Here is a 25,947-nt window from a genome sequence, read left to right as displayed (position 1 = left end):
TCCACTTAATCTAGTACAAACTTTCTTCACACTTTCCACATACTTCCTCCTTTAATCCAAATAACCTCTCTTTTCACCGACTTTCCTTATTTCTTTCTTTTTCCACTCTAGCTTCAATTCAAACAAAGCCTAAGAGCTAGTTGTTAAATGGGGAGACCAAACACCTAAATATTTCATATTGCACATCCAATACTGCTTAATTGGAACTTAGGCACCCCTTGATACCCCATTCCTATCAGGTTTTAAGGATATCTCTTCACAAGAGGAGTGCCTTCGCGATAAGATTAGGTGCTTGGCTTCCCACTTGGGCTAAAGTACATGGTCTTTTCAAAGGGTGTCCTCACATGTTGAGGGATTGACTAGAGCTTTTCTACATTCATGTAATTCTTTTCTTCATCTTAATGAATTTCCTCCATAATCAAACAAAACAAAGAACAAGGGATATCACATCACAAAGGACTTCATCTATCATCCAAAGATCAATATGAATTAGAATTTTCCCATCAGCAATATAATTTTAATTCACCATTTACCCATTTTGTGAACATATTAGTGAAAGAAATTGCTAGAGTGACAACTATGAGCACAATACCTCACACGCATGTGGTATTTCTTGCCCAGTAATCACCAAACGCATTAAAGAATGCCCAATTTCTGGTTCAGAGGGACAAAGCTCTGCCCACTTCAAGAAGTCTGAAAATCTCCAAAGCAAAGGAGCAGGCCCTTCCTCCTTCTGTGAATCCATATACCCTCCACGATGTGCAGCCAACACACCCTGGAAAAACATAGAAATATAGTTATATGGACCTTATTAATGTCGAAAAATTGTACATTAGTGGTTTAACAGACACCTTCTTAACTACATGTTAAATAAAAAAAGAGTCAAAATGACACCAGTTCACATATCCCGCTTAAAATGAGTGGGACTATATCCGAATTTATGCAACATGCCCACTGAAAAAATTATCTATGTCAAGGAGGGACGTAAGACACTTACCAATTACAACACACCATGCCATGCAAAACCATTATGAAATAGAAATTGAAACATAATGACGAACCGAACCTTTAGAAAAGATTCTGCGAGTATTTGAGCAATGCTTGCTGCTGGCATTGGATGAGTCTGCACCAAAAAGTTGGCCTCCTCAAAGGAATCCTGTGCTTTAAGAGAAAGGAGATGTAGCAGTTCAATTGGTTGTTTGTTGAATGCCTCAGAAAATGAGAGGCCCAAGGTGTTTGCAGCTTTTATAACTGCTATTATTCTCTTACATAGCCCACGACCACTCCCTTCGGTAAAAATGGTCACCAAACTCTCCAAAACCTAGCATTGCATGTCCACAATATTATATTTATACACATCTTATTGTCAGTAGAGAAAAGGAACTTGCAATAGCAGCATGAAGTAGGGTCTGATTGGACAACTACCTGCAGTGGGTCAATATAGTGCTGTTTATTTAGTATACCATATGACTGCATAACTGAACGCACTTCCTCATCAAGCATTGACACTGATACATTGCTAGGAGGAGTGGAATTAGCAGCAAGCTTCAAGGCTGCATCAACAAGTCTAAACTCAGATGGTATTTGTCCAGGAGAGAATTTGTATTGCAGTTGCTTGGCGGCAGCAATTTGCCCAAATTCTAATAACGAAAGTACAGCCCTTTCCAGCTCTGCTGTTCCAACCCTTTCCTCCCATCTAGAAAAGGACATTTCAACTTTAATGTTATCATCTTGCAACTGCAACTCATTTTTTAAATGAATAGTACTAGAGACATCATCAGTATCAGCACTTTTATCAGCTGACTCAAGAGGTGGGCGCCTTGGTGGCATGTATCCTTTGGCCCGTCTTTTTGTCTTTGTATTCCCACCAACAGTAGTTGAAAGACCAGCATCTATCACAAAATTCTTGTGAGGGATTTGATTTTCCCTGGACTCATATTTTTCTACCGTTCTACTCTTCATTGTATTTATATGGTTGTCCATCTTTGCTATTATGCTTGCAGTTCGGTCAATAATACTAGAGTCATTCTTGATACCACTCTCCCTGGTAGAAAAGGTAAAATTGAAATCACCTTCACTCTTCACCTGAGCTTCAGACTCAACAGCTAAGAGCCATACTTTGGTTTCAATTTCACGCAGAAGTTGCAATGGACAGACACTGAAAAATTCAACAATTTCATAAGTAACGATAACTAAAATTGAAACAGAAAATAGTTCACAAATTATTGAATATGTTCCATACGGATTGGAAAGACTTATCATCCCACTCAGCCATTGCAGCGATAGTAACAAAAGTTCATGAAGTTCCCTTGCAGGGAGATCTTTCTCAACTGCTTCAGCATGTTTAAGAAAAAATAAACCAGCCTGAAATAATTATAAGAGATAAAATTTCAGCATAAAGCAATATAGAAGATATCTTAGCTGAACATTGGATGTAGTAGTGTACTAGAAACCAAACACACTTGTCGAGAAGGGAAGGAGTATCTGATGAAGAGTGTGTGGCAGTGGTTCCATAATGCAACCCTCTCTTCTGGCACATCCCAAAGAAACTCCTTCCATTCAGCTACCATAGATTCAGCCTACAATTCATAAAAGGAGCAGAAAAATGAGGCAAAAGTGTTGATGATAAATGTGCAATCTATCATTTAAATTTGATAAAAGGCATTAAAGAAAATTGTCACAAAAGAAAGGCAAATAGTAAGTTCTAGCAGAGCTCAGATTTTCAGAAAAATTAAGATCATTCAATATTCAAGTGAATTTATAATTTTTCAGTAATGTCCAATGTTTAAAATATGAAAAATTGTTCATAAAAACTCATTTTCAACACAATATTCAGCTAAAGTTCTTATATTTCTGTAAGTTGATTAGCTAATTGCCACATCGACATAGTTAGTTACAAGAATTTGATAGGATCCCTGTAAGCTGAATGACTAGCTGGCTGTTGGAGCCCAACAAGTTTATGGGCCGAAAGAGCCATTGGTCCATGAGGGGCGTGAGACACCTAAGGTATGGAAGGTGTATGTGTGCAAAAGAAAGAAGGCAAATTCTCATGATGAGGTGGCATGAGTAACTAGAGAGGTTATTACAAAACGGAGCTGGCATGAGTAATGGGAGGTTGTTAGATGTGGGAGAATATTTTTATTATTTAGTCTCATGAGGCAGAAGAGAGACGGGGTTATGATCTGATTTTCTGTTAGAGGAGCTATGCTCTGGGCAATTGGAGGTTTCCTCCTTTTGTAGTTTCCTTTTTAATGTAAATAACATACTACTATAATTTTGGTCTGTAACATTGGCAAATCAACATAATTTGTAGGGTCCTAACAAACTATGCTGATGTAAAATTCATCCAATCAGCTTAAAGAAAGCATTAGAGAAGAACTCTCTATTACTCTAATAGCCATCCATTTGATCAAAAGAAATGATCATCTAAAGCAGAACTTATTAAAACAGATAATTACAATATGAGTCAAACGAACATGATAATAAACAAAAAGATGTACTGACAAACAAAAAGATATTTTATTTAACATTACTCATGTTCAAAATACCAACTTTACAATTGCCAAAAAGGAGTTTATAATGCCCATAGTAAAATTTAATTAATCTAATGTCAAGTTTTACAGACCAAAACTAAACTTATTAAGAGACAATATAATTAAAAAGAGCAGTCACTTAAAGAATCTGTAATAATATCAACATAAAGGAACCTCGAATTAGCCATAATTGGCTTTGTCATAAACCATTCAATTGAGTAAGGTTTTAATATAGGCTCAAGAATTCCCCTCAATAGAGACTAACATCACAAACAGGTCTACAACCTATAAGTATTACCTGAGATTCAGTAACATGATGCGTAGCAGATTTCCAGGGTGCACCATTGGCCTCCAACTGCTTGGCCCAGTTCCTTGCCTGCTCCCAGTGACTATTATTCTCTAGTGCAGATAAGAGCGAAGCATCATCTAAAATTTCTTCATCACCCAAATGCAACTCATTATCTTTACGAAGTAAAGGCTCTGCCAAATTAATTTTCCAATAAACCCTTCGATAGTATGCTGCAGTATGTCCACCATCACCAAAATCAGTTGCAGCAAGAAGTTGCAGTAGGCATCTTTTTTCATAAGGAGATGGACAGGTTGAAAGCACAGCATCAGCAGCTGTTGAAGCAGTAGAACTAATCCATGATGCCCCAATCTGCGCCTCTCTTCCTACATTTGGCTGTAAGTACATTGGTTCCTCCTTAATTCGTGCTGAAAAAGAACCCAAATGGGCAGAAGCTTCTGAGAGGCGCATTTGTGAAAATGCCTGAATAAACAAAAAAAAAATCCACATTAACAGACTACAAGGGGATAGATAAAGTGCAATTTACCTGAAGAAAATAGCCGGTGAAAGAAAGTCAAGAAACATATGTAAAAAATAACCAACACTGACACTTGAAGTATCCACTATTCAGAAGTCCATAATAAATGAACAAATTTTGAATGAGTTGCCTTACTTGAAGAGCTCGGATAAATGGTAGCAAGGGGCATGATGGAAGGAACATCTCAAATGCCCTGAGCAAAGGCAAAAACAATTGTTGTTCACAAAGGACTGAAACCATCTTTGAAAGGGAAGCAGGTCCTTCAACGGAATCACTTGGAACATTAACGCATCCAAAATGTTCTACTTTTCTATCATTCTCCACAGCTTTACCTTGGGAATCAAATATTTTTTCACTTCTAGAAGTACGAGAGATATCAGATATTGCAGAAGCAGAGGAGTCAAGTGAAACAGGAGTTATCAGCCGTCGTCGTTTAGGACTCTGCCTGTTGTAATGAAATGTAAGTACTCTGTTACCAACAGGTACGGCATTAGTAGCATTTACAGCTGCTCCAACATTATCTGCGATCTGGGAAGCAATATCATTCACCTTAATGGATGAAGTTTCCCTGTGCACAAAAAAAAAAGGTAAAAAGTTTCAATCATTGAAGTCTACATACATGGTTGGGTCCATGTCTCAATGCTCAGAGCTTTAACTATTCATCATATAATCTGAATTTTCAGCCAAATTATTCAATTATACAAGCCTAACTCTACTAGTAGAGTTGGATAGAATATGTTGCTCTTGTCTTACCAATTCTTTTAAAAAAATTGGACACCAATAAACATGAAACGAAATATATTGAATTTGATGCCAGTTTTAGCATGTAATGAGGAAATATAACAGATTTTAGATGAATGTAAAGTTTAATGAGTGTAATATTTATGATGGAAATTTCAATTCAGCAGTGTATTTTTCAATAAACCAGTCACAAAAATATTAATTCCTTCTGTGTAAGATTTTCAATATCATTTAAGCAGTTACTTTATCCTAAAACATGCATAGAAGGACAGACAGATTTTGCCTACTGTAACATAAACTACTTATACACTCAGCTCAATACAAATTAAATCACACAAAACTGCAAGCTCTTCACATCAGAAATGGCTAAATCTATTTAAAAAAAAAAGATAATTATGAAATTATCCTTTTACTTATAAACAGTCCCAATCACCTTGCTGCAGTAATTTCCAACCAAACTGTCAGGCATGACAATGAAGAGACATCAAGGAAACATGAAGCAACCATAGCCAATATTGACCAGGACAACTCTTTTGCTTTCCTCAAGAGAGCCTCTCCAGGACATTTGTGCTTTTCACATTCTGCTAATATTTGGAAGAGTTCAACTGGAACACACATGTTTTCATAAGGGAAGGTTGTTTCACCGTCTTTCCCCAGTGTATCTAAGAACAATGCAGAGCTTGCCTTTTTCTTTGACTGCATTCCCCTCAAAACTGTTAACATATGAAGTCGGAGACGTGGATCACTAAACTCCTTTGATGCCTGCCATTCACAATCACAGAGAGATTCAAAGTGGAACAATTTCATTTTAACATCATATACATGGTTTGACTTCCAACAGGTTTAAACATGATGTTGAGTAAAGGTAGGGAACAAGACTCACCACTTGGACTACTGTATCAAATGAATATCCTCCTATCTGTGCTTCAGACAAAAATTCAATCTGACAGGAACCAAAAAATCATAAGATTCTTGTTTGAGTGGTCAATAAAAGAAACAAAAGTAGAAACATACCCAATCATTGTCTCTGGCTAATACAGTAAGGTACTTGGTACTTAATGGAAGCTGGTGCAATTTACAAAAATTTGTTACCAAAGTCCAGTGCTGACTAGCAGTCTTTTGTTGAGATCTTAACTCATTTCCATCACCATTTCCACTTAATAGCCATGAACCATAACTTTTTCCATCAACCAACCGAGGAAGGCTAGCCTTTTCCAGATGGTGCAAGACAAGAATAAGAGCTCGTGAAGGCTGTTTACCAACAGCTCCTGTCTCAGTAGCAATTACAGGAGAATCCTTGTGCAAGTATTCCTCAGCTAAAGCTCGAGCAAGAGACTCTGTAACATCACCTTCATGGGACATTGCATGAAACACAGAACCCTTAGGCGATAATTGCCTGAGATTTTCATTATTTTCAATTGATTTATAAAATGAAGATATCCGTTTCAGCACAGCAATATCAACGTGCAGTTTGTTGGCAGATAGACCACATAACTCCAAAAGAAAAGCACATGAAGCAACAAGCATGGAATCGTCAAAATGCATAATAGCAGTTGGCAAAACCTGAAAATTTAGGAACAGTTTTCAATATACCATTCAAAACTTCAATGAGATTCATATTTTTTTTATTTTTCATCAATGTTAAATTACATATTTAGAAAGAATATGAGAATCTCCACCATCAAAATAAAAAGAAATACTAAGATCTATCTACTGAAAATTCAACTAAGTATAAAGATATAACCAAATTAAAGTATTAAGTACAGAGCAACTCTCACTTACAAATTAGTTTTATAGAGTTGAGTTATACCTAAAACTTAAATTCTAAGATGGCATCAAAATCTATCATAAAAAAATGTTGCCTATCAAGAGAGTCGTTTTCGAATCACCCATAGATGTCATACTTGCAAACTTCATGCTACAGGATGTCTAATCCTCACTGTGAGAAGAGTGTTTTTCCAGATCTCACATCAAATATAGATATAACCAACTTAAATTATACAAGTATGAATAACCCTTACTTATAAGCCAATTTTGTTGAGTTGATTTAGGTTCATATCCAAATTCTAAGAGTAACATAAACCTGATAGAATACCAAATGAAGAGCTAAATAAAGCATAATTCAATAATGCCATTAACCAAACAGCTTAAACATTTAGGTTCATCGGTTCTTCATGAGGTCCCAAAGCCCCAACGACCAAGTGGCCAAAACTTGCCACCCATTTTTGTCACAATTCCATCATGCAATAGCATAAAATAAAATGGGCTGGGGTATTTTTCATGCTTAAAGCTCAAAATACTTATAGGGCATGTTAGAGACATAAACATTTTTAAATTTTTAGGTTGAATTGGTTCTTGACAAACAGATTGATAGCTGAGCTTGGGAGTAATGCCATTGCCAATTATGAAATTTATCATCAGCACGAAGATTTTTATCCAGTGAAAAGGCACCTATTTTTTTAGCATTGCAGTTAATACATTGGTTTGTTTTAATTATAACTCTCGTTTCATGTTCATAATCATAAAATCTATATAAACAGAAAAAAAAAAAAAAACTCACACATGAAAGTAGAGTCTCTTCACTTTGTTCTAGTGGAGAAAGAAGAGTCTGAACATCTGATTGAATGTTGGTTTGTCCATGAGCTGAAGTACTAGATTCCCCTTCTGACTTCAGATTTTGAACTCTGTGGCCAAGAATTTGGTTAAAAGCTGCCAGTGCTCGTCCACGATGCAAAAGATGCTCAAGGCCAAATCCATTTTCCTGAAAAATCAATTCAAATTACCAATATATAATATCAAAATATAATTGGAATGGAACACATCAAATTGCATATTTGCACTTGTAACAACAGAAGAACGATATAATACGTCAAGCTTCTAAAATGAAAAAATAACAGATAGCCAGAATATTTTGTTGGAACAGTTACTCAATTTTGGATAGATGAGTGGTCCCTGACACTTTTGACTTATCCAACAACTACCTAATGATGAGAAATTCATTCAGATTTTCTGTTGTGTTTGTTTACTGCATAGCATTGCTTCCTACAATAACCTTTGATTAGGGAAAAAACTGACTCTCAAGCAAATTGTCACATAATTAAGTCTTACAGCACGCCAGAAACTGCATGGAATTCAATCACATGGGTCAAACAAAGCAATTATAAAGAAATGTAGTTAGCTATTGAGGTCAAACATATGAAGCATGAGAAATATGTTTGGTGGAAAATACACAAGATCAAAGATACAAAATCGAAAAACAAACATCGAATCTCATGTTGTAGACTACCTCTCCAAAATCATAAAAGCTACAAGCAATGCAAACAAATGTAACTTGTAATCAGTCTAATATAAGAAGAGAGTCATTCCGTCACTGGTTCAACTGCTTCATTCTAGTCCATCAGTCATACGTTTTACTATTTTAGAAATATGGGAAGAAATAAAAATAAGACGGTGATCCATAGCAGTGAGGTAGTAAAACTCAACATGAAGTTTCCCAATTAACTTTCTGGTTTGTAAATAATAGAATTTGATGAGGATGATGAAAAGAATATTTAGAGGATAGTAACAGGCAGTCGTGTGACTGGAAAATATGTAGACTGTATTATCAGACTCGAGATAAAAATACAGGTCTGTTCTGTAGCAGAACATATAAATGACCAGGAGATGTTACATAGCAGTTGAGAGAGGTTATAGACAGTTACAGACCAGTGTAATAGCCTATTTTCACAAATAGTCTAGAAAATAAAATATACAAACACACCTGTAAAATAGTTATAACAAACTACAGAAAAAAAGAACACTATAGACGAATAGATAACACTAATAGTAAAGAACACATTTTATCTTGTTTGTGATAAGAAGGGAACAGGACAGATCCATTCATCAGTATTGTGAAGACCAATAATAAATATAATAATATGAAAGAAATAATAATAACTAATTTAAAAAAATACTAATATCCAGTTCTTTACCCAACCTACTCCTTTTGTGCTTGCAAGCAGTGAAAACCCTAATCAATTAAACCCAAAACCCTAAATCCTAATCAACCGTACAAACTTATTTTATAAGGTTGAGTTATGCTTAAAGTCCACTTCTTAACATTCAGAATATTCAAAAGTTGATGATTTTGAAGGACTTGATCAAATTTATATTGGTAACGGTAATGGTTTGAAAGCTTATATTGGATGTTAATTTTTGGTTTATATATATAGCAGTGTATTCTCTGTTTGGTATGTGAAATAATACTCAAGATTAGTATTACGTTTTCCTTATCTTTTCTTCATATCCTTTTCAAATACTGTGATTCACAACCAATTAGCTTATCTCATCATTTACTCACATGTCAAAATTTATTTGACTATATTTCAAAATTGTCATGCAAACAAAACTATATCATGTCATGCTAAGATCTTAAGCTAAACATAAGTTGTTGGAAACAAATGTTCCCTTGCAAATTGCACATAATCAGACCAGCTAGGTGGCTGAACCAAGTCGATTGAGTTTGTCATACTATATTGCAATAGGAGTCCGTAGTACCAATAAAACTGCAAATACTATATAGCTAAACAAGCTTTAGGCAGTGGAGCCTTTCTTGGCAGTTTTCAAGAGAGAAAACATTATGAAAGATTTGAGTACAAAAATGGCAACGCACACAATAAATCCTTGTAAAAGAGACAAGGAGAATAAGAGAGAAAGAAGCAATCAAATTAAAAGCCCATACCTCAAGTAAAGGACCATATAGTTCTTCAATGTGTCTTTGGATAGTGGCCTCCCAAGACATTGCACTTATCTCAGCATGTACATCAGCATTTATGAATAAGTCGATGTCTCTGTGTAGCAAAGTTTCCCCAGTAGGGAACTCTGAAAATGATTGGCATCCAAGAGGACCCTGTAATGTAATGAAAAACTACATAACTTTAATTGCATAAATATACAAGAACTGTTTCTGCAACAGCATGCAAAGTACACAACTGGTGAGGTATTTATAAACAAACAGAAGATAACAACAGATTGGAGATGAAAGATAAAATCACATTGAAAGGAATAATAAAAAAGACCTGGACATAAAGCTGTATTAATCTTCGAATAGGCTTAGGAAACCAGCAAGGAAGCATCTGCAAAAGCGAAGTATCACGTCCAGTAGAGAAGAAGATCTCATCACGCCAATTAAGATAGTCTGATAAAGCTGCATTGAAAAATTGCAAAAGACAAAAATTGACACAAGAAAATAGGGTTATTTTAAGTGCCCAAATATTAGTAGAATACCGACAGCGAGTTACCAAAAAATGATTTTAATAGCTAACCGCTTCTTGCTTTAGGGACCAGCAAGGCCATTGTATCTTGTCCAAGACATGCCCCAACAAGTGTGCGCCACAATGTGGGAAACTTTTGCAGAGTCGGCCTGAGGTTCTCCAATGTGCATTGGGCAGAGGAATTGCTATGCCGATTTACACCACCACTATTTAAGCAGTTTTGAATTGGGACAGCAGCATGCATTAGGGTTGCCAAGGCTGCCATTTCTCCCCCTCCTTCAGCAATGTCATCGACAGTTCGAATTATTTCATCTAGCTCAAGAACACTGAGGTCACTTCTAGGAACTAAATTACGTGACATTATTGATCGAGAATTGGCAAGAGAGGCTTCATATTCACACCCCCTGACTCTCGATAAGAGTAGCCATCTTGCCCATTCACAATCAACCTGTTAAGAGGCAATATGTATCAATGCCCAGCGCTAAAACCTCTTAAAAGCAAAGATCATGCTAACATAAAGGTTTTGAACAATAGAAGTTGAATGAAATAATGAATGGGAAAAGGAATTTTGCACAACATTAAAGCTTCTTATGTTCTCTGGGAATGAGCAGCTTTGCACTAATGATAATTTTTCCCTACTTCGTTTTCCTTTTTCCCTCTATAGAGGGTCCCCTATTGTCCATATTCTGTTATGTTTTTTCACATTGTCTTATGGAATTTCTTCTTTTATCAAAGAAAGAGGTAACCTGAATTGGTAACTAAAATTGCATTATAATACCAAATATCTAATAAAGTTTGAAAACCACCAAAAATGTGAACGGAACCTACAAATTTCAGTGCATCAGCCTCTTATGGAAGCATCCAATCGATTGGAATAGAAAACATGCAAAACAATAACAAATAATGAACATAAAGAAGCTTACTGTAGATTCTTGTAAAGCATAAAGTGAATCGTTGTCGAAGACCAGATTGTGCTGGTCAAGGTAAAGGTCCAAAAGATTTGGCAAGTTATATTGTGAACAGTGATGTACAAATATTTTATGCAAAGCTTGTATAGATCCATTTCTAACAGATGAAGTCTCGGTAGGATCATCCTCTACGCATAACTTATCTATGCCAGATATGAAACCTGAACGAGCCAAGAGAGCTATTATCTCCGATGTCCCTTCCCAATATTCTTTCACAAATATAAATTTTTTTGCAAGGTTTTCCTCCATAAGCATCCTCATCCACTCAGAACATATGTCTGGTGAAAACCTAAATATTTGTACATCTGGAACTTCCAAGCATACAGAATCCAATTCTTCAAAAGAGCACAAGAAACTTCCATAATTAGAAGACTTCATATTTATATTGCCTCCATAAGATGACGCAGGCTGTAAAACATCCAAATTGAGTTGAAGGCTTCCAACTGATAGGACATATGGAGGTATCAGGTTCAACAGTCTAAAGACTTCCTTCCAGTTGTTACGGCAAACATGGTATTCAAGTTGTGAATCCCACAATATAGAATTGCTTGAATGATAAGGTTGATCCAATATCATCTGTACACGCAAAGATGAATGAATAATAAAAAATAACGTTACCATAGTTAATTAAGCAACGGAAGTAAATTTTCATTTCAGCTGTAATTTTAATCCTAAAGTATAGAATATTTGGTTTCATATTCAAACCAAAACAAGTAGAGAATCGAGAAAATAGATCTTATAAAGGTGTTTGTTGAAGTTGGTAAACTAAAGGACCTCAAAAATAGATAGACACGTGCATATCACATCCAAATCTCTAAGAAAACATAAATTTTGCACTCAAAATAAACCCAAATTTCAAGAATTCTTACGGAAACCTCTTCTAGTCTTTATATCATTTAGTAAACGAAAACTATAAAATCAATTTAAAATTCACGATCTAGAAGGGGAAGAGAGTTGCTAATCATCATTGGCTTCATCAAAAATAAGAGAAATTAACATCTATACAAACATGCAGACATGGAACAGAGAAGTGAACTTACACGATCAATAGTTCTTTGATCCCAGGCATCAAACCAGACAGCGGCAGAAGCCCAATATCCAGCAGGAGCATCATCTTCGTCAACTTCCATGGCAGATGAGCTTTCACTAATATTAATCCATGTGTCGAACACAATTCCATCTATCTCACCACATTCAATGACGTGACTATCAAATGAATGGTTATGCAAGAGCCTCAATTGATTTTCCACCGGTAAAACAGAGCCTAATGAATTGCTGATATCTTTCAGTCGGTGATTATATGTTTTCCAGAAGCTACTGCTAGGATAGAGAGTCTTCCAATATACATGCACAGACAAATAAGATTACAAGCCTCAGCTCAGAAATTTCTTTTCACTCTACTTGAACTACACAACATTGACCACAAAATTAAGAAAAATAAATTCCACTTACCTCAATTAGTGACATATCATCCAATATTTTCCACTCATATGGTCCTAGATAACCATATCTTTTCATTTCCTCAGCAATCTGTGTGCGCAGGGATCTTCTTACCGTGCCAAACAGCAGTTGTTTAAGACAAGATTCAATGTTCTCTCCCAGTCTTTGAAGTGTAGCAACAGCAAGTTCAGTTTCACCCTATATAATTGCATTGGGTTTGTTATTTTCATTGTAATTTGTAAGAGCTAATGAGAATATTACATGCATTACCTTTAGAAATAATTCATAAGCAACCGCTCTGCCAATGTCACGAATTTCAGTAAATGTGTCATGAGGCTCTTCGTCAGCAACGAAATCATTCAATTGATGAAAAAGATGCAGTTGCAGAACTGCCAAAGGAAGACGACCAGAGAGCAAAGCATCTTTAACCACAGTTTTAAGGTCCAGGTTATCGACCTTCCAGCGTGCCATCATCTCTCTAGGATTTTCCACAGGCAACACTTTCCTGTGTAAAATTCCTCCTGATGAGGTTAAATGAGATATGTTGCCAAATTCATCTGAGACCAGACGAGAATCAGAATCAACGGGCACCAGTGCAAGATTTTCATTTTTGTCACTGCCTGGTACAGACAATTCATGTTGGTTCAACACATCCAATGACTCTAAATCTGATGGAAGAATTGGAAGTTCGGGATCTTCTTGTAACATGTGTGTATTTGTTAAAGATGACTCTTTTCCACTGTCAGCCTGTATATAAAAAATAAGGCACCACTTAATTTTCTGGAAAAACAACCAACCAATTTAAGCAGAATGTAAGTAGCATAGCAATGGAGCACCATACCAGTCCTTGACTGGCCCTTTGAAATATTGATCTATGTCTACATTGCAGATTTCGGATTATCTCCAAGAAATGAGATATCTCACAAAGTTTTCGAGTAAAATCCACTTCAGTTTGTAGTTTAACTGGTTCAATTGGTGGAAGAGGAAGTAGTTTGGTGTTATTACAGCTGTCTGCTATGCATGTATCCTTTTTATGTTGTAGCATCCCATATTTATGAAGCATCTTTGTTGCAAAGCAAGTGGCCAGTGCAAGAAGCCTAAAGATGTTGAACAAAAACCATAATATCATAATTCAGAACTAAAAAAATACTAGTTTGTTGCAAGAAGCCTAAAGATATTGAAAAAAAAAAAACATAATATCACAAGTCAGAATTAAAAAAAAATAAAAAATAAAAAAATACTAGCTTGTTGTCAAATGGAAATTTCAGCAGTATATTTTTCTCGTTAAGAATGTAAAGCCACTTGACCTAGGATTAGTAGAGCATAATACATTGTTTAAACCTTTGTCCTGCATTTTCTTTTTCTCTTTTATCAAACATATTACATTTTTGGGGGGTTTATGTATCAGAATTGCTTAACTCAAATGAAGGGGTTAATTTCTAGAATAGGTGAACTCATTTTGTATTACCTTATCTGACACCTATTCGTAGATCATCATATCATTTTGTATTTTCTAACGTAAGAATCCATATAAATGAATGAATCGGCTAAGAGATGAATGTGCTCTCTTAGACGTTTTTTCATATGTTCTATTCTTAAGATGGTTTCAAAGTCATCTTACTTAGCAAAGGTTTACTTTAGCCTATAGTGACACCTTCTATTAGACCAACCACAACTGGTACAAACCATACCTTACCACAGGCTTCGTATGGTTAAGTTAAACCTAAATCCACTTTCTAAAAGTATGAACAGAGACATTTTCGGGTGGAATTAGGGCATTATTGGTGAATGCCAAAATATGCACACTTACTGTTAGTATGCACAATATAATTAACCTGTATAGTTGACAAAAAGTATTGTACAACTTATTTTCTTTGTACAGTTGAAGGTTTACCTGTAAACTGTTTTACTGCTTTGTAGTTCAGCTTACAATAGCTAGCAGTGAACTACACTTATAAATACATCTTGTACTCATGATTCTGAGTGTGATACAGTAATAAATATATTCAATTCATGTTCAATTCTCTCTATTTTCTCTATTCAGTTTCTCTAAGATGGTATCCAGAGCTTCTTCAACGAACCTGCTTCTTCAAGTTCTTCATTGATTTCTTAATCATTCAAATTGCAATTGCTTCCACATCATCCTCTTGTGATTTCAATCGGTGCATTATTTGGGATTGATTCACTTCATCAGTTTACATCTTCAATTGGTGTTATTTTCTCAATTCAACTCGATATTGATTCAGCTTCATCAATTTGAGATTTTAATCGGTGAATTGTTCCAGATCTAGCTCGTGATTGCTTCTTCTCAAGTATTTTGTATTTCAATCAGTGAATTGTTCTTTGTTCCAAATTATTAGTTCAATAGTGTTCGACACCGATGATTTGTGCGTTCCACTACTAGTTTCTTCGTTACTTGTTCAAAATCTCTTTGTTCTATTCAAATTGAGCTTTACTACAGAATGCAAGTTCCAGTTAATGCGTTGTTCTTCATTCTCCAGAATGCTTGATGTTGGATTTCAAGTTTTGAAACAGTGAGTTGTTCTTTGTTTCATCTTTTGCCTTTGAATTTGCGCTTTGCAAAGGTTTATCTCGCTTTTCTCAAGGTGAGTTAGTTGTGCACATAGTGAATTATTTCTTTTAGCTAAGCGTTTCTGTTTTTCGCTCTCCACTCTTCATAATTCTGCTTGCTATGGCTTATGCTTCGTTTCCTAAATCTATTGCTGAGAAATTGATGATTCTAACTATTTACATTGATGTTAATATGTTAAACCAGTAATTAAATCACATGAACTCCAACATTTAGTTGTTTCTAGATATCTCAATGAACACGAATGTTGCTAACACTTAATCCTGAGTATGAAGAATGGGAAGTTCAGGATCAAACATTGTTTGGGTGGCTTCAATCTACTCTCTCCAAATATGTGTTGTCTCGTGTTCTTGGATGCACTCATTCCTATGAAGTATGGGAGAAAATTTGTGAGTACTTTTGTCTCCAAATTAAATCTTGTGCAAGACAACTACGTATTGCTATGCACGCCATCAAACTTGATCCAAAATCAATGGAAGGATATTTGCTCAAAATTAAGAACTATGTTGATGAATTTGCCAGAGTTGGTGTTCTTGTTAGGCATGAAGAACATTTTGATTAGAAAGACTTCCATTTGATAATGCTCCTGTTGTTTCTATCATTGAGAGTAAGAAATGCACTCCTTCCATTGCTGAGATTAATGCTCTTTTGTATGGTGATGAAACATGACTTACTCGTTATGTGCAAGAGACTCAAAGTTTAGTCACACCATATCTGAACTACTCAAGGTTCTTATTCTCATTGTGCTAATAAAAAAGGAGGTTTCCAAGGTCCCCTCTTGGTGGAGATCCTGCTAGAGGTTCTGCCAAAGGTCGTGGTGGAAAGTTTGTTAATTTTCAATGCCAAAATTGTCTAAAATTTGGTCATACAGCTAATGTCTGTTACTTCAGAACTTATGCCTCTTGTCAGCTTGTATGAATCATTATTTTTTATTGATCCAACTACATAGTCTTTCCCTATTTAGTTGGTTCATACAAGACTTCAAACACTTGGGTGATTCTGAACACTAAAACACTGGTGCCAATTTTCATGTCACTAGTGAACCTCTAAATATTAAACAACTCCAACAATTTTAAGGTCCAAATCAGATAGTCATTAGAAATGGTTCATCTTCTTTTGTCTCACCTTAAGATTCTAGATTCTAGAGTCTTTAGTTGCATGTTCCCCCTATTACTAAAATTTCTTAAGTGTTAATCAGTTTGTGAAGGATAATTCTGTTTTCTTTGAGTTTCATTTTTATAAATATCTTGTCAAATCTCATAGGAGGAAAAAAGTTCTTCTCCATGGAGTGGTTGTTGCTGATGGATTGTATTCATTCAACAATGTTCAACTTTTCAATCAGTACTCTCAGCTGCAGTCTCTACTAAGTTCACTGCATATTCTACTCAACCTTCCCTTGTAATAAAGGATGTTTGTAGCAATGTCAATAAGCTTACCTCTGTAAATAATAGTATACATATGTGGCATAACCAATTAGGTCATCCAAGTAGTCATGTTATGCAAATTGTACTTAGACATTGTAAAATTCCTATGTCTAAAAATGCTAATTCTGGTTTATGAAAATTTCATACGTTGCCTTCTCATGATTCTAGTTATGTATAATCTCCATTAGAACTTATTTTTATTAATCTATGGGGCCTAATCATATTACTTCTCATGCAGGATATAGATACTATTTTTTTTTTGTCGATGCTTATTCCAGATCCACCTAGATATTTCAAGTAAGAACTAAAGCTAAAACTTATCAGTTTTTCAAAGTTTTAAGAAAATGGTTGAGTTACAGCTGACTTTGAAAATTGAGTGTTCAGTCAGAATGGGGAGGTGAATAGCGCCCTTTTACCACCTTCTTAGCTCATCATGGTAATGTTCATAAACTCATTGGTCCTCAAACTTATCATCAGACTGGTGTCATTGAACATAAAGATAGACACATTGTTGATTTAGGCCTTATATCATTGCATCATGCCTTTCTCCCTCTACAGTTTTGGGATTATGCTTTTGTTACTGTTGTATATCTTATCAATAGAGAACCAAGAGATTACCTACAACTTCCTTAAACTCTCTCATTCCCTATTCTGTTTTGTTCAATAAAAACCCATATTTTTATTTTCTAAAAACTTTTGGATGCTCTTGCTTTCCTCTTTTACGCCCATATAAGTCACATAAACTTGATTTCAAGTCTAAAGAATGTCTTTTCTTAGGATATTCTCAATTACACAATGGTTATAAAAGTCTATCATCCAGTGGTCATATATTTCTTTCAAAAGATGTTTTATTTGATGAGCACAAATTTCCTTATTATGTTCCTTCTCCAAAAACACCAAATTTCATTAAAGATCCAATGTCCAGGGCCTCCATACTATCTAATTATGGTTCAACACCAGATGTATCTCCTAAAGTTTCCAATACAGTTACTTCATCATCTTCTAGGTTAGAATCTCCTCTTGCACCTCTCCTTAATACTCATTCCACGCAAACCAGGTCTCAATTTGACATTTTTCAAAACAGAGTGAATTCATCCTTGTTGTTGTTCCATTCTGAAACCTACTAGTGTTAAACAGGCTCTCAAAGACAAAAAAAGGCAAGCTGCAATGCAGCAAGAATATGATGCTTTAATAAAACAAAAAGACTTGGGATTTGGTACCTTTGCCCTTTAACAGGAAAGTTGATAGTTGCAAATGGCTGATAATGTAACTTTTTACCATTATCTGAGCTATCTTTTGTTAGCAGAATCAATTCTTCTTTAGCTTTTAACCTATTTAATCCTCAGTTTTACCTTACTTTTGTAAATAAATACATTTTGGGTTACATTGTTGATCTAATCTACCACTCATTTACTGGTAGTCTAAGAAGCAGACTCTCGCTGCAAAATCTATTCTTGAGGCAGAGCACTGAAGTTTAGCTGCTGCTGCATCTGACAATCTGTTGATTCAGTCCCTGCTCAAGGAATTACAAGTTCCCTTTACTACTCCAACTATCTATAGGGACAATCAAAGCACAGTGGCTTTGAATAACAATATTGTTCTTCTCCATGACAAAACACATGGAGTATGTCAAAACACATGGTTTGAGAATGATAAAGGACAAAAATATACGTATGTCAGCAATGACAAATAAATTTACCTTGAAGCAGCAGAAGTTTCACTATCATTACCGCTTTTATTAAGCATAAGACACACTGCAGCAAAAAGCAATCTCAAAATCCCCTCTTCTGCTAGATCAACATCCACAAGCATTTCCAAAGATCTGTTCATCAATAAAACTGGAAAGTGAATTTCATTAGATAATATTTGCCATATAAAAACCTAAAGAGTGCTAGCAACACTTTCTAACACATTCTCTAGTATGGCTGAAATATATTCAAAATTGACTCAAATAATGAGAAAATTTTCAGCCAATAATCAAGAATGTTGAAAAGAATGTCTTACAGAGTATATGTTGCTAACATGTCTCAAAACCTACAGAAAAAACACATCATTATAATACATCTCATTTACAACTTCACTTCCTCTTAACCATCGTAACACACATGATGACTTAATTTCTGTAGTCTACACTATATGAAAATATAAAATCAAGAACGGATATCTGTTGATAAAGGAGTGCCAGATCTAGTGTGGCCTGTCACACATGCTAAAAGTTTCTGGAAAGAATAATTATAACATATTTGGTAAATATGTTTGATAAATAAGAAAAGTAGTATAGAACAAAGAAGGAAGCTCTCAACCATTTAATAAAAAATCAAAAATAAGATTACAATAATAAAGTGAGTCATACCATCCCCATTTCCCAACCCTAAACATTTTACTGTTGCCTCCATATTTCGAAATCTCTGTCCGACTATTGGAAGATCTAGACTGATTTGACTCATTTTGCTCGGTTTTCAATTCATGACAAACTTGTGCAAAAATATCTCCAAGAGTCACCAAGCTGCCCACAATTCAACGAACACAAACCAAGAATTCGCAATAAACCCATTGGAGTCAAACCCTATGATCATTGAACCTTCTTCCTCATATATTCAAATTATTCTTGATTGTGCATTTCACAAGAAATTCCAAGAAGACTAATTTATTCTGTTGAAAATCAACGATAATATCTCATTAAACGCTAAAGAAGTTCCTCCCCCAAACAGCCAACCCATTTTGCCACTGTTATTGACTTTTCTTAGCCTGGTATTTTTATTTTTGGTTAAAGTATCTTTGTAAATCAGTTTTGTGAGGTTGAACTAAGCTTAAATTCCAGTTTTAAGATGGAACCATTGTCTATTATAAAAAGGTTTGTTAGAACTATCATGTCACTCATTATCGCACCATCCACAAATATATATATATATATATATATATATATATATATATATATAGTCAATATGGGGTCTCCAACATATCCTCTTATGCTTAGGAGTGGACCTTGTTATAATAGACTATGGTACCATCTTAAAACTGAAATTTAAGCTTAGTTCAACCTCCCAAAACTGATTTACAAGGATACTTTAACCAAAAATAAAAATACCAGGCTAAGAAACTTTAAGTCACTTTAAGTCAACAGAATAAATTAGTCTTCTTGGAATTTCTTGTGAAATGCACAATCTTGTGAAAAATCCATCTTACAAGATAGTTGTGAGTTTTAGTTAAACTCAAAGTGCACTTTCTCCAAGAGCCGCATGCCCAAAGATATGGTAGATCGAGAAAACAAACAATTCAGCCCTCATTGCAACAACTTGCAGTAAAATGTTAAAAGTTGAAATATAGCAATCGCAAATTATTCAAAAGAGCTGACAAAAGTCATATGACCGAACAATCAGATGATCTAATCCCACCTATTAATTTTGATATAAGGCCTATGAGACTCCTCTCATTAAAAAGTAGCCCTCTTGAAACACATATTTGTGTGTGCATAAACAAATGAGAATGGCAGACTGAAATCAAGTTCTTGCACCAACTTCTTACAATTGATCTCATCTTCATCCAATGAAATTCTTCTCAAATGATGTCCTTTAATTTAGTTTTCTCTTTCTATTGACTGTTTTTTATTATCTTCTTGTAGCACTTTCTCTTATTATCCTGTCTGCATACTCTCCACTTAATCATAGTTTCACTTTAACAAGTTTTTCAAACACATTCCTCAAATCTTATTCTTGTTCATATCACATCCTACTCCTCTATATTCTTTCCCAAATAAAAAAAAAAAAATACTGATGCACGTCACTGAACTGAACCAGTTAAACTGTTTTATCTGGTATTATCCAAAGCTATGCATAAAGTATTCACCATAAGGCCAATAATTGCTCAGAAATCAGAAAATACCCCAAGTTTCCTCATTGTTAATGTTGGCAATAATGATGATAACTACTACAGTCTCAGAGTGGTCAGTTCAATTATAATTTATAATAATGCAAACAATTTAAACCTTCAAATCTTGTTCTAACAATAAACCACAAAAGTTTAATAGGGACTCAATTGAAAGTTCACAGAGTTATCATGGACTCAAAACTTAATTAAGCCTTCTTTTTATCAGCCTCTCCCTTCCTCCTATTCTCTCCACACAAATGTCTGTGTGCATGCATTACATAGTTCAATGATCAAACTGTTGATCAGCAACTCTTTCAAGTTTGAATGACCAGTCTGGTAGAATCAGAACCCTGTATGTGCCACAATAAACCTCCTAGATGACAAGAAGATCCCTGTTCCTATCTCCCACTCTAGACCAAAGGAATACCTACTGATTTTCTGCTATCACAGTTAAGATAACAACAGCAAAAGCCTTCTTTCACTAGGTATCAATTAATACAATCAAGTGTTCATGTTAACGGCCACCAGAGATAAGATATTAAATTACAACACTAAACCAACTGTATTGAATAGGAATAAATATCAACTAAAAAAATGCTGATAACCGCCCAATATTCCCACTTCGCATTGTGAATATTCCCTTTGCAAACTCTTAACAGTTTCTGCCACATGCCTCCTAGGTTGTTTGCTAGAGGGAGAACTAACACTAAGGGTTTTCCTGGTTCTTTTCGGTGCTATCAATGTTATGAAACCCAAATAAGATAAGTTTGACTGGTGAGCAGAATTTTGCTAGCTTATTCAAGCCCAAACGGCTGCAAAAACCACTGATTTTATTAGTGATACTAATAACTATATATTTTATTCGAATAATCATTTGGTGCCTCAGTCCAAAGCTGTATGGGTCTTGTCTCTTCAAATTTGTTTAATATTATATTTTGAATTGTAAATGATACATTTTAGAAGTAGTGATTTCATGTTAATTCGAAATGTTGAACTTTGGAAGAAACCAGAAATATAAATATATTTATTACACAGAAAAACGTTGAAAAAAACTGTGCAATTGAATTAAACTTATATTTTAAGTCTATCCTATGACTCACTAGTTGAATTACTGGCCCACCAATCCAACTCCTCAATCATGTTGATACACGATCTAAGGATAATATCTTTAATATTGCCCCTCCCCCCATACGTCCTTGCTTTCTTCCTTAAACAAAACACTACGAGCATGACCACAGATTATGGCACAAAATTGACACTTCAAAGCAAAATGTATAAATCAAACCTGCATTGACTAAATCTTGGCTTACCTTTCTATTTCATAAAATTTCAAGTGGTCCAATGCTATCTGTAACTGACGAATACGAGATACTTTGATGTCCCATCCTGACAAAGAATAAATAAATAAATAACCATGCACCTAAAGTAGTTGCACTGAATTCTAAAGCAGGGAATCACCACCAACCCCATTATACAAACACATCAAATTCTAAAACCAATAATTAAATTAATAGAAAATTTTCTGGTTTCTATAACAACAACAACAACCATAATTATTATTATTATTATTATCATCATCTAGAAATAGAGGTAATTTTGTCAACAAAAGGCAAAATAAAATAAAATCAGCAAATCGGGACAAGTGGATTGGCATTGGTCCACATGAGGATGTTAACAAATATAACGCCAATAATCACCCTAAATTACCTAGCTGGCTAGCGTTTAAATTCTTACACTGCAAAATATCCAAAGGTACTTATGTACAGAAGTTGGACTAGGACAACTGTATTTTCAAAAAATAAAAATCATTTAATGAAGCGTAATATTTTATTCAAATGAAGCAATTAATGCAATGAAACAAAGAGTCCTTATAGAAAAAAGGAATCATCACTTTGAATAGGAGAGACATTAATTATGTCCCCATTACAGAAACTTGTGAAAAAAAAAATGTTTATATACCCTTCTGGTGAATGAATATTATAAATAAATGCAAAATGATGTTCCTTTGTAAAACTTACCATTTTTCAAGCACAGCTGCTCTGCCACTTCAGTGCCTTCATACAGAAGAACTCTGTCCAAAACTTCAACTTTCCAAGGAGAAAACCTTTTTGTTGGTTCTTTTATTTCTAGATTGTCATTTAGTAGAACTGAAATCCCTATATCCTTACTTGATTGGCGATAACCAATGTACTCAACAGGAAAAAAATTTGGTGAAATTGAAATGGAGGGAATATATACAGATAGACCACCTTCTCTCACAATATAAAAACAACCTTGGAATGCACAACCAATTGCTTCTCCCGTGACATCTTTTCCATCAAAGTGGTATACATCATCATATACACTGTCTAAGAAGTTGTCATCGTGGACTTCTAAATTCACTTGCAGATTAAAATGGGAAAGTTGAGAACCATTCTGATCCTTTACACACTTCTTTTTAGAAAAAATAGTAATTCCCAAAGGAGAAAAACAAATAGAATCATCCTCACATACTCTAAAATTGGGAATGAGTATCTTTCTCATAACAGATGATTTGACATCAGAGCCACGAAATTTGTGACCATTATTTACTTTAGAAGTAGCAGAAAAAACGCCTGAATGGAAGCTATGCAAATCCCACTTTTCTTTTAATGCACAACCATTAATATTCTGAAGTGCATTACCTGCCACAGCTTTGTCTGAGGAAGCAGCACTTCCATATTTTATGTTCAAATCACTTGAGTGTACTGCTTGGCGATCAAGATCAGAACCACCAACTCCCCAGCCAACTAACATTCCCAACCCAAATTGCTGACAATGTGGAAGCAACTTTTCAGATGAGTACTTTTTGTCAAAAATATATTCCCCCAAAGATATCACATAGATCACACCATATTCATCAACCAAAGCTAAAAGGGAGGTATGTGAAGCTACAACTAACCTCTTGAATGATCTCCTAAAAGAATCACTCTTCTGATCAGACATGTTATCCCCAATGCCACACTCCTGTTTAGCATATGTATCACTATTTGAATATAAATTTTCTAATCCTTGCAAATCAAAATGAGGGTTAAGTCCAGATGCCTGTGAAACATTTAAGTTTGTCACATATTCACCAGACATTGCAGAATAGAGAACAATCAATCCAGAAGAATCAAGACAAACAAGAAGGTTATCAGAAAATTGGAAATCCATCCACTCAACTGCTTGAGCAATGTTTGTTCTTTCGTCAAGCTTCACCATTGAAACCCACTGAATACCCCAACTATCTAATTTGGCAACAAGAAGTAAATTTCTGCTCCTGCACATTTGATTTGCATCACTACTATTGACAGAAACGTGAGGGATTAATGTAAAATAAAATCCTACCAAGCAATATGAAGCACTCGAGAACACTTTAGGGCATTCATAGAACCCATTAACCACAATACCAAATACAGTGGAAAAAATATCAAACTTAATATCTGAATCAACTGGTTCCTGTCCATTCTCCTTGCTTTGAACTGATTTTTCTCCAACGAGATGGTCCAAAGATAGGCTGCCATCAAATACGCTAAAAGAAACAACTTTTGTCGAGCAAGGAAATCCATTATTCTCGGGGAATTTGGTCCGTAGAATACCATCAGATACAACAGTTTCAACTTTTGTGTAAAATGACTCCAAGTATCTCTTAGTAGCAGAGCCACTTAATGGTTCGACTCCGCCATCTCCACCAGTGAAATTTACATTCTCGCCTACAGAGACTCCATGACTAATGTTGGAAGATAATGTAGCAACGGGCCCCCATTCCACCCACCTGCCTTGCCTAAAGTTACCCTCTAACATGGCTTGATCTATTCCATTGGTTTTAGTTAGTTTGGGAAAAGCATGGACTGTTACCCCACATCGTCCAGAAACAAATAGAACTTCTCTAAATGAAGCATCATTGTGCTGATCATAGCCATCCTCACATCGTGCCCATGTCAATGAGTTCACGTCACTAATGTATGGGTGACTGTTGAACCTTGAACACTTAGTTCCAGTAACATCGGTATCAACATCCGACCCTGAAGTGCAAGGTGATTCATTTACCAAAATTGAACAACTAGGCCTAGAGGATGCCTCCAAGGAAACATTAGATGACTCTAGATTGTGTTTATCGTAACCATCATCATTCCCTTCAGCACCACCAGAATGGAACTCTCCTGCGAGTAACAAAGTAAATGCACGTATTAGAACATGTAATCAACTAATCCGAAACACAGACAATTGTGAATAGAATTATGAATAAAGGAAAAGAGTAATCACCTTTACCCAAAGGAAGTAAAAGAGCTTCCCTTCCATGTGAGTGTAAAAGCAGTATCTCTCTTGTAGGAGAAATAAAAGCTTCACGGAAGTCCGACAGCCCAATTCGGGTCTCAGAAGGGTCCCAATTGTGCAATTGAAGTATAGCTGGATCCTCACTGCCCAAAGGAAAATCCATCCTGCCCCTGATTCAACCAAACGCATATTCACCAAAACGAAATCCGCTAAAATAAATAATAAAAGAATTGCCAGTCATCCAAATTCCAAAAACCTATCCATCGCCAACTTCAACATTCAAAAGATCAACCAAAGCGATCTAACAAGCCCTCGCAACGAATGAAACTTAAGTATCCTATTCTCCACAACAAACAAACACTAGCAATAACCGACTAATTTCATTTCCACAATCTTTATTTTCTTGATTGTTTAAACCAACCGTGAATCGGTGGTGGTGGAATCGAATGTTGCAATCGAAAAGATGGTTTCTTGAAACTTATCAAGATTCAACAGATTATTCAAAAGAATAATCGGCGAGTCCAAATAATATCAGAAAACGAAGAGAACTACAAATTGGAATCAAGAAAAAAAAATTGAAAAAGGATAAAAGATGTGGAACCTGGAGTGAACCGATTATAGAAGGGAATCGTTGCTTTGCATGGATATATAGAGAGAAAGAAGAGAAGAGAAGAGTGTAAGTGAGATATACGAAGAGAGGTTTTGGTTTGGGGTTGAGATGAGAATGGAGCGAATTTTAGCGCATTGTGAAAAGAACTAACAAGAAGATGGTTTCGTTTGTCTACTGTGCGCTTCTCTTCTCTTCCGATCCAACTCCGTTTTCTTTTTTTCTTTTACTATCAATAATACTCTCAAGTTATTTATCTACTATATATATAATAAGAAAATGAACCATTAGGTAAATTACATTTTTAACCCACTCTATTTTATTGACACCTGTCCCAAACAATGGATTTTTTGTCATTTGTGTTCTTTGTACTTAGTTTACAATTTTACCCTTCTCTTAATCTCTTCCTAAAATTTTGTCAAT

The 25,947-nt window shown here is 35.2% G+C and overlaps 1 protein-coding gene across 3 annotated transcripts in view; it reads right to left on the bottom strand.

Annotated features, from left to right (window-relative positions):
- The window catches only part of LOC114177230 (spatacsin carboxy-terminus protein), a 36,288-nt gene extending 10,542 nt beyond the window's left edge, over window positions 1–25,746 (bottom strand). Inside the window, exons 1-24 of one of the 3 annotated variants that reach the window (XM_028062497.2) lie at window positions 25,519–25,746; window positions 24,906–25,087; window positions 22,658–24,802; window positions 21,950–22,025; window positions 18,472–18,594; window positions 13,600–13,855; window positions 13,029–13,505; window positions 12,771–12,956; window positions 12,359–12,652; window positions 11,274–11,894; window positions 10,402–10,798; window positions 10,156–10,283; window positions 9,819–9,986; window positions 7,659–7,859; window positions 6,113–6,661; window positions 5,982–6,041; window positions 5,532–5,860; window positions 4,493–4,925; window positions 3,832–4,302; window positions 2,463–2,579; window positions 2,243–2,364; window positions 1,426–2,158; window positions 1,067–1,321; window positions 593–775 (exon numbers count right to left, since the gene is read on the bottom strand). In XM_028062497.2, the coding sequence (XP_027918298.1) occupies window positions 593–775; window positions 1,067–1,321; window positions 1,426–2,158; window positions 2,243–2,364; window positions 2,463–2,579; window positions 3,832–4,302; window positions 4,493–4,925; window positions 5,532–5,860; window positions 5,982–6,041; window positions 6,113–6,661; window positions 7,659–7,859; window positions 9,819–9,986; window positions 10,156–10,283; window positions 10,402–10,798; window positions 11,274–11,894; window positions 12,359–12,652; window positions 12,771–12,956; window positions 13,029–13,505; window positions 13,600–13,855; window positions 18,472–18,594; window positions 21,950–22,025; window positions 22,658–24,802; window positions 24,906–25,080 (8,499 nt within the window). In that variant the 5' untranslated portion in view covers window positions 25,081–25,087; window positions 25,519–25,746. Of the gene's footprint in view, window positions 1–592; window positions 776–1,066; window positions 1,322–1,425; window positions 2,159–2,242; window positions 2,365–2,462; window positions 2,580–3,831; window positions 4,303–4,492; window positions 4,926–5,531; window positions 5,861–5,981; window positions 6,042–6,112; window positions 6,662–7,658; window positions 7,860–9,818; window positions 9,987–10,155; window positions 10,284–10,401; window positions 10,799–11,273; window positions 11,895–12,358; window positions 12,653–12,770; window positions 12,957–13,028; window positions 13,506–13,599; window positions 13,856–18,471; window positions 18,611–18,776; window positions 18,807–21,949; window positions 22,026–22,657; window positions 24,803–24,905; window positions 25,088–25,518 lie in introns of those variants that run through there. The other 2 variants (XM_028062499.2, XM_028062498.2) reach the window with 2 other exon arrangements.
- Between the last annotated feature and the right edge of the window lie 201 nt (window positions 25,747–25,947).

Source organism: Vigna unguiculata, chromosome 3 (genome assembly GCF_037176805.1).
Source record: "Vigna unguiculata cultivar grain cowpea cultivar isolate G323 ecotype 2 chromosome 3, ASM3717680v1, whole genome shotgun sequence".
NCBI classification, from domain to species: Eukaryota; Viridiplantae; Streptophyta; class Magnoliopsida; order Fabales; family Fabaceae; genus Vigna; species Vigna unguiculata.
Note: the sequence above shows the minus strand (reverse complement) of the source record. Positions and strands in the feature narration are given on the sequence as shown.